This window comes from Cyrtonyx montezumae, unplaced genomic scaffold (genome assembly GCF_038088225.1).
Source record: "Cyrtonyx montezumae isolate F1298 unplaced genomic scaffold, pur_monq_1.0 scaffold_3, whole genome shotgun sequence".
Taxonomy (NCBI): domain Eukaryota; kingdom Metazoa; phylum Chordata; class Aves; order Galliformes; family Odontophoridae; genus Cyrtonyx; species Cyrtonyx montezumae.
Window position 1 is genome coordinate 3,605,660 of NW_027072034.1, and position 9,402 is coordinate 3,615,061.

Genomic DNA, 9,402 nt, shown 5'->3' on the forward strand with positions numbered 1-9,402 from the left:
AGATGTTAGGCTTACAGAAACATAAACAGATTAGGTTGGAGAAGACCGTAAAGATCCCAACCCCCTGCCATGGGCAGTGCTGCCATCCAGCAGCTCAGGCTGCCCAGGGCCCCATCCAACCTGGCCTTGAGTGCCTCCAGGGATGGGGCACCCACAACCTCTCTGGTCAATGTGTTTCAACTTCTCACTGCCCTTTGAATAACAAAACTTTTCCTAACAACACAACTAAATCTCCCCTCTTTTAGTGTAAAGTTGTTGGCTCTTGCCCTACCACTATGAGACCCTGTAAAAAGTCACTTCCCTCCTGCTTGTAAGCTTCCTTCAAGTACTGGAAGACCACAGTGAGGTATCCCTGGAGCCTTCTCCAAGCTAAACAAGCCAAACTTAAACTTTCTTCGTGGCAGAGATACTCCAGAAGTTTGATGATCTTGTTGGAGCGGTCCCTCCTCTGGACACACTCTAACAACTTCCACATCCCTCTCCTGTGCTGGGGACCCAAGGCCCCCAAGGCCTACGTCTCACGAGGGCAGAGTAGAGGGGGACAGTGCCCTCCCTCTCCCTGCTGGCCACCCCACTTTTGATGCAGCCCAGGATACAATTGATCTTCCAAGACTGCAAGCGCACAGTGCTGCCTCATGTCCAGCTTTTCACCCGTCAGGACTCCCAAATCCTTCTCCACAGGGCTGCTCTCAAGTTCTCCCAGTCTGTACACATCTGGGATTCCCCCGACCCAGGTGCAACACCTTGCACTTAAAACTCACTAGATCCTTGCATACCCATTTTCCAAGCCTGTCTAGGTCCTGTTGGATGGTGTAATTCCTTCTAGTGTGTCAGCTGCACCACCCAGTGCCAACAACCCCAGATAAATATAACTTATTTACAAACACATAAGTAAAATATAAGAGAAATATATGAGAAATATCCTCATTCAGCAATCCAAGTTATTTAAAGCTTGTCATCATCATATATATGTACCGAAAGCATAGCAGATTTAGTTACACTGACGAGCCTGAGGCTTTGAAGTATCCAAGCTTTGTGAATGAACTGCTTTCAAGATTTCCACTTCTCAGAAGTGAATGAGCACACCATGCTCCACCTGTAACTTGTTTACAAGACACAGTATCATATGGCATCAAACTCCAGTCTTATCTCATTTCCTACTTCAGATGGGAATTTCATAGATGAGAAATCTGATGTCTCTATGCGCATTCAAGTTCTATACTTCCCAGGACAAATACATCTGAAGTGTGTTCATCACAATCTCTCCCACTGAATTAAGTCTTTTGATAAGACTTTGATAAGACCAAAAGCTCAACCTAATATGCTGGCTTTAAAAAAAGAAAAAAACAGCCTGATCTGCTGTGCTTAATGTGAGGCTCATATCACCCATTCATGGCAATAATTTCCTGCTAAAAACTAAAGCCAAATCACAAATGTTTGCACGCCTGGAAACCTCAAAGGGAGATTCTGGCAAGGCCAAAAGGCTATCCAGAACTTCTTTGAGGAACATCTGGTAGCAGAAAGTTGCCAGAGAAGGTAACTCTCTCTCTTCCTGGTTTATTCCCTTTGTCAGCACTAACTCAGATATAACCCGCTTGCAGAATGTGCTATGCAGCTAGACTAGGCATCACTGTGTGCTCGCAGCTAAACACCAAGTGCTGCAGCACCCAGGAAACGACTGGAAATTTAAAGATTAAAAAAAAAATGTAACAAGGATACAACAACGCAGGGCAAGAGAAGATCTAGTATTGCAGAGCTCTGCTTCTTCTTCTCAAGGCATTAACATTTACAAATTTCATTTTAGTTTTTATATTACACAGTCTTTCAAAAAGACAAAACCTTCTCACTCCATCAGCAGCCAAAATCCCTTATGTTGTTCATTATTAACAGAATCCTGGATCTGAAGGGCTCGCTAAGGGTACTGAGAAAACAGTGACTTCATGTATTATTACTCAATTGCATATATATATATATATGTGTAAATTAAACTCTTTGCCACATGCTACACCCCACCAGACAAGGCATTTGCCACTTCTAGTCAAAATGGGCTTGTACTGATGGAACAGCTACATTATGAACATAATGAAGATTAAGTTTAACACACAGATCAGCAATTTTATAGCTGAAGATCATCTAATTCTGTTCCTCAGGCATTAGCACTTCTGAGAACTGTCTAAACAAGATGCTGCAGTTGCCATACTGATTTCTTTCCCTTCTTCCCATCTCAAGGGCCCACGAACATACTAAAGCAACACTATATCATCTCACAAACCATTTTCAAATGAAGGCCAAATAAACAAGAGCATTGAATTCAAAGAATCAGGACAACTGTCACATCAAACCAAACAGCAGCATTAAAAACAGCAACAAGAATCGTTGCTACAAGCTCAATGCAAATGACACACACTGACCAGGCCCTGGTGAACACTGGAAATTTCACTTAATAACAATACTGCAATTCAAAACTCGATTCTGCTGCTCCTCGACCAGATCTAGGTAAAGATGTCATGCATTAAGTCCTATGGACAGAATACTAAAAGTAAGTAGTATTGGAAACCTGTCCAAGCCACAGTGGTGGTGATGACCAAAGGTAATAAAAAAAACAAAGTCAGCAGCAACTGAGATTTTGAGTGGCATCTTTTCCTGGGAGCGGATGAGCATTCAGTGGCTGTTCAAATTATTAACAGACGTTTCTAACCAGAACCAAGTACAATGAATATAACAACTACAGTACTCTTCCTGACTGACTTAACAACTGGACCTTTCACAGTCCATGCTGCTTTATTGGACTTCTACAAACCTCTAACAGGGAAACTAGTACTTCTCACTGCAGTTGATGAGATCAGTCAGCTAAATACCTTACTTAGATTTGGGGCAAAACTTAGAATACACTGTTCCTATGATAACAAATAATTACTAGAGTATTCATCGGTTTGATAGTAAGATCTGACACCATGTTCTCTGAATAACAACCGGGTAAATTCTTAAAGAGTTCACTGCTTCCTCTGCAAATGCTCCTTGCATCATGAAAAAGTGGATAATTGGCAACACTGATATAGCAAGAAAGATCATTACGACACTCTTCAATTTCAGGGACAGTCTAAAGAATCTCTGCCTAAGATTCCCCATACAGCAACCCTCCCCACACTGACTTCAGTTCACTGATGTTTGAGAGAAAAGAAAAATGAAACCAAGAAAAGGGAGCTGTGCAGAAAAGGCTTCAGCTCACGAAGACGAAGAGAAAGGTTCGTTACTACTTGCCTGTTCTCACAGCATCCTACACTCCTCATCCCAGGAAAACCTTTCTGTAGTATCAACATTTTCTTCTGTCCTCTCCTCCAATTCTTACTAGCAAGCTGTACATAGAATCATGGAATGGTTTGGATTGGAAGGAACCTTTAAGATCATCTAGTTCCACCCCCCTGCTGTAGGCAGGGACACCTCCCCCTAGACCAGGTTGCAAAAAGCCCCATCCAGCCTGGCTTTGAATGCCAGAGAGAGAACATTCACAACCTCTCTGGGCAACATGTTCCAGTGTCTCACGGTAAGGAATTTCTTCCTAATATCCAGTCTACCCTCTTCCAGTCTAAAGCCATTTCCCCTCATCCTGTAACTACATGTGCTTATAAAAAGTCCCTCCACAGCTTTCCTGTAGGCCCCCTTCAAGTACTAGAAGGTCTCTATAAGGTCTCTTCAGAGCCTTTCTTTTCTCCAGGCTGAAGAGCCCCAGCTCTCTCAGCCTGCCCTGGCAGGGGAGGTTCTCCAGCCCTCCGATCATCTGCAGGCCCTCCTCTGGACCACGTAGGATCACTTCTGCTTTCTGTATGTAAGAGTTTACATCAGGAATTGAAAGGAAGATGACCCACACCCCCCCCCCTTGCCTCAGCTTGGACAGGCCACACTGGTCATTCCTGCCCATAGCCCAGGGCTTGGAAACATAGTAGCTGAGTCAGACCACAGATGGCAGCGTGCAATAGAACAAGTGGCCAGCATCAGACAGTGTGGAAATACTTGGTCACCATGGAACTAGTGTCACAGTTATATTTTAAGCTTTCACTATCATTAATGCTCCATAAACAACAGTATTTTTCTTCCCCTTTAACCACTTGTTTCTACTTGAAGTTGTCATAAAAATCATATTTCCACCTGCATTCTGTACAATAACTACTGTGATCACTATTGTTTATATTCTATGCTGTTGGTTGGCAGAGTAAAGTTGATACTGTATTTACTATCAGGAAGAATACATGTAATAAGAGAATGATGTTTCAGTATTTTGTAAGAATTATCTTTCAACAGCCCTATAAACCACTCCCTTTCAAGTGTGAAACTGCTTAAAAAAAATTGTCTTACAAAGAAGTCTAACTCAATGTTATACACCAACACTCAACACAACTTGAGTTGTTGGGATACCCTTTGCTTCAAACAAAGGAACAGAAATAAGAGCACGTGGTAGAAAGCTCTTACAAGTACCATGTGAAAGCTACAGACTGGGTTGTTAGAGCTACTCCACATTTTATGAACAGGCATTTTGTGGAGGCATAAAAGCCATAATAGCACACCAGAAATCAGACATCATAGCCCTATCACACATTTTTATAATAGTTTTTAATCTGTGCTTTATGTAGAGCTGGAGAGCAATCTGCTGCTGCTGGGACAGAACTGCAGCATGACCAACAAGAACTCAGGCTGAGCAGGTGCTGCTTCTGTGGGACTGCTTCTGTGAGCAGTGAAGCAAGTGAAACCACCAACATCAGCAGTATTTTAAAAGGAAAAAAGCTCTCAGGTTTTAAATGAAAGTTACGTTTTTAATTAGAGATTCTAAAACAAGCTTAAGGCAATTAGGGATGCAAACCTAAAACCCAAACCTCATCTCAACAACCCATGTAAGATTTCACAGTGTTTCAGACAAAAAAACCCCCACAAAACATAACAGATCGGAGGCCAGAGAGATAAGACCCACCTGGCCCATGTCACTGGAAACAAGATACAGGTGGTAGACCTCTCCAGAGCATTCTCAGCTTCCAGTTATTTGTGGATCACCTGTTCTCTGAGCTAAAGGCTAAATCTTCACACAAGGAAATTCCTGACTTGACTTATAGACGTGCATGAGATCATGAGTTATAACTTCCAGCAGGTAATGCACCTCAACACAAAGGGCTCCACAGCTGAACTACTGCTTTGTGTTTGGCAACTGCTACTTTGCAGCTACCATTTCTATCAGAAGATAAACTTGAAAGCAGCTGAGCTTTACCACCTGTCTCCTCCTGAGGGGTCTCAGAGCAGAGACAACAGCAACGTACACTGCATTGAAAACACAGACATGGACAGTGCCACTGCAGCTCCTAGGATTCATCAGCTTCCAACTGCGGTAGAAGGAAATAATCTTAACAGAACCATAAAAATCTCAGCTCCTCAGAGTAATCCTGTCTACAGCTGATAACATGCCTACATTACATCAGGGTTTCCAAATGTCATACATTTATTTACACAATCAATTTCACCCATTATGAGCCAGTTTACTCAAGAATCCAGAAGTACTCCTGCATGCCTTCTTATTTCTGCCTTGAATAGCTTAGTATAACTGAACTCACCTTGCTACTCTTTTTTTTTCCCTACTCAATGCAGCCATAAGTAGTTAAGAAAAAGCTCCAGCACAAAGCACAGCAAAATGTTACTCAGAACATTTATTTATCCATAAACACTAAGAAATCTGTTTGAATAAACAACCAGCATAATTCCAAATAAGCCTAGCTTATGAGACTTTCAAAAGGAGTTTATGAATGCTGTCCTGAAAGTTAAACCAGGAATAGGTATTTGGGATACAGGCTCCTCTAGATTCAACTTGCTCAAGTCACTAACGAGTGAGAAGTACGATCTTACCTTACAAAAGTTTGACTACCTCTTACCAGTAGCCTATGATATATCCTCCACAGCTCTACCACCTCAGAAGCCTGCAGTTCGACCAGGAATCCTTGGCATCTATTCTGGAAGTATCGAGGAAACAGCCTACATTCTTCCTATACTGCCCTCCACCACAGCACAAACAACAGCTGCATTGCAATTCAGTCCTATGAGCTGCACCAGGAGATCTTTGCTGGCAGCTCCACTCTCTCCTCTTTGAATGAGATGATCTTTAGGAGACACTTTCAACACCCCCTGCTCCAGCAGTGGATTACAATGGCTATCTTAGCTATGTTATTCACCCAGTTTAGGAGGCATTAATTAGCATACAATCATAGCTTCTTAATTATTGAGTTTAATAGTTTGTGGTCAATCCCCTGCATCATTACTAGGAAACAAAGCAGTTGCATGCCTATAATCCATAATTATTTCACACCATACAGTTATGGCATTTAATGAGTAATAATTAATCTAACTCCTAACAAATACTTGCATATTTATATTTTATCACAGGAGAAGCATCCTAAGACTGCCATAAAATTCAGGGAGCAAAAGATAACACAGAGTTGAGCAACTCCTCAGGCAGAGGCACTTCAGGTAATTTCTGAGATTGCTTCCCAGAAAAGGAAGATGGATTCCTGAATCACCTAAGCAGTAACAAGCCACTGCTACAAAGTGATACACCTGCCTACTTTTTGTGTTTCATTGCTGCAGATCAAAAAGTGGATAAACTGTTCTTAAAAAAGCGTAACACACCGCTGCCACATCCCAATAGAGCTGATTTGATCCATAAGTTCATAAGTTCATTTAATTCCATGAAACCAAAACTCAAACCTCACTTTAAGAGGCATCGTTTATAATCTGAGTTTTTAATTTGGGGCAGGGGATCAAACTTGCTTAAACTAGAACATACTTTGAGGGTAAATGTGACACTTGGTTTGAAATATGTGAAATAAAAAACACCTAAGTTCACTGTAAGTAAGCTTCAAACACACATTACTGAACTCCAACCTTCACAAGAAGCGTTTTTAAGTTACCACACTGACATGTTTATTTTAGATTGCATCTGCCCCATTTACTTGAAGTGTCACAGAAGCTGAAGGCTGATTTTAAGTGCTAAGAGACACAGAGTTCCTGCATTAATTCCTCTTTATGGATGCCTCCCTCTCTTCCCATAAAAGGGAGAGCCAGGAAGCTTTTGAACACTTACTCAGTGCCTTCTGCAGGGCTGAGAAGCACAGCACAGAGCCTCAAGTTGCCCGGTCCCTCCCTCCCAGGCAACCTCTCACCTCTAAGTGGAGGAAGAGCACTGCTCTGAGAGAAGGCCTCTCTGTACAAGAATGGAAGCAAGGCTTAAGAGACCAAGCAGCCCTGGAAGTCGAGAGAGAAACTAAGCTCAGGCACTACGTCGTACAGTAGTACTGAGGAGCTATGACTGTTACCTAGATGCTAACATTTTACCTATGCTGCAACTGCTTTTGATTATGCAATCACACCATACCTAGTTTTCAGCGGGCTTGTTTGAGCACTGCCAAGCACGCAGTTATAGACTCCCAAAGTAATTATCAGGCTCTCCAGATAAGTTTCTCATTTCATAACTGTTAATTCTCAGTCAAATGTTTATAAAATTATTTAATACACAAGCAGTTACCTTTTCTCTGTTCCAAGTGGTTAAAATCAATCACTGTATGCCTGCAGGACCTTATTACACAGCCTCTCATATCTACAGTTTTACTTAATTTCCTACATGCCCATGGTGGCACCAGCAATTTCAAGATTCCTAGCAGTGCTGAAGCAGCAGAAAGCTCCTTCCATTACAGAAGAGCATTCAGTACTGCAATCTGTAGCACTACTATACTGAAATACACTGCAAAGTGAACAAAAGGTTCAGTTTAGACTACAAAGGTTATTACTCTTCCAGGAAAAGAGCCCCGTGAAAAAGTTAAAGCTACCTATAAAGAACAGCGAGAAAATGAACATCAAGAAATATTAAGATGCAAACTGAGAAACTAACAATGGAGAGCATGATGGTTTCCTTGGGCTGGTTTGTGAGTTCTTCTGCAGTCGGTTTTCTTAAAAGTTCAGAAGTGACTGCTACTGTGAGCTTGTTTGCTACTAGTAAGAATAATCACTTAACTGTTCTAATATTAGTGACTTATTTTTAGCAGAGAGGAGTGCTAGAATGACTTACTAAGATGCATACCATCAGCATGCAGTAAGCAACAAATCACCGTTAAGCACCACTAAGTCTCTTTAAAGAAAAGAAATCCACAAACTACCTAAAACTGGCAAAAGAAAATACTCCAAGTCTTGCTGAAAAGCCCCAGTCGGAGGGCATTGAGGCGTACAGTGTTTGCTCAGAGATCAGCTCCCCGAGGCCGCAGTTCCGAAGCACACCCGAGGAAAGGGCTTTTCCCAGTGTGTGTGTGTGTGGGGGGGGGGGGGGGGGGTTAAATTAGGAGTTAACAGCGCGGAAAACGAAGCGATTCGGTATGAATTCAAACGCGTTGCTTCTTTCAAGCCGCCCCAAACCCCTTCGCACCACCAAGTCTCTAAGAGACGCAGGCTGCGGTTCGGCCAGAGCGCTGCACGGAAATCAATGGCGTTTCAGAGCCACCGTGCTCTCCGCCCCGCCGGACTCCCCAGACCACGCTTCCCAGCGGAGCGTGCTGGGGCGGCTCCGACCCGGGGCTGACAGCTCTCCGCCTCCGCCACCACCCGCCCCAGGGCCGCTGCCGCCCGCTCGCGGCGGGAGGAGCGGGGAGAGCCGGAACGCGGCTCGGAGCACAGCGCGGGCGGAGAGCCGCGAAGCCGGGGAGCGGCGCCGGGTCCCCGCCCGCCTCCCTCCATCCCTTCCCCTCTGCTCCCGGCCGCCGCACGGCCTGCTCGGCGGCCGCAGACAAAGGGAGGAAGCGGGGACGAGCAGGCGGCGGCGGCCCCGCAATCAGCACGGCGAGCCGGGCGCTCACCAGGATCCGCTTGAAGAGGTTGCTCTCCTTGGGCGGCAGCGGCACGGACGGCATGATGCGGGAGGGTGCGGGGCAGCACGGCTCGGAGGCTGCAAGGAAGGGAAAGAAGCAAAAGGCGATCGCCCAACTCGGCGCGGCTCCGGGCGACTCTTCAACTCATTGGCCTGCACCGCCCGCCCCGCCGGTTCCCCTCGGGCGCACCGCGCGAGCGCGGCCCCTGTGCGCAGCTGCCGGGGAGGCCTCGCCGCCCGACTGACGCTGCAAAATGGCGGCCGGGGGTCCCCCCGCCGCGCATGCGCACCGCCGCCTGGCGCGGGGTTGGGGGCGGCCGCTTCCTTGCCGCCCTCCTCTCCCCGCGGTGTTGTGGGGTTGGTTGGGTCGGGGTTTATTTTCTTTTCTCGCTTCTTTTTGAGGGGAGGGCTGGATGTTTGCCCGCTGCTCACTTCCCCTTCGGCTGGCCCGAGGGGTGCGCTGGAAACGGCCCCGAGGAGGGCAGGAGGAGGAGGATGAGGACGAGGACGAGGACGAG

The 9,402-nt window shown here is 45.2% G+C and overlaps 1 protein-coding gene across 3 annotated transcripts in view; it reads right to left on the minus strand.

Moving 5' to 3' along the window:
• The window catches only part of NAA16 (N-alpha-acetyltransferase 16, NatA auxiliary subunit), a 62,747-nt gene extending 53,636 nt beyond the window's left edge, over positions 1–9,111 (minus strand). For all 3 annotated transcript variants that reach the window (XM_065743987.1, XM_065743985.1, XM_065743984.1), the window contains exon 1: positions 8,874–9,111. In XM_065743987.1, the coding sequence (XP_065600059.1) occupies positions 8,874–8,927 (54 nt within the window). In that variant the 5' untranslated portion in view covers positions 8,928–9,111. The remainder of the gene's footprint in view (positions 1–8,873) is intronic.
• Between the last annotated feature and the right edge of the window lie 291 nt (positions 9,112–9,402).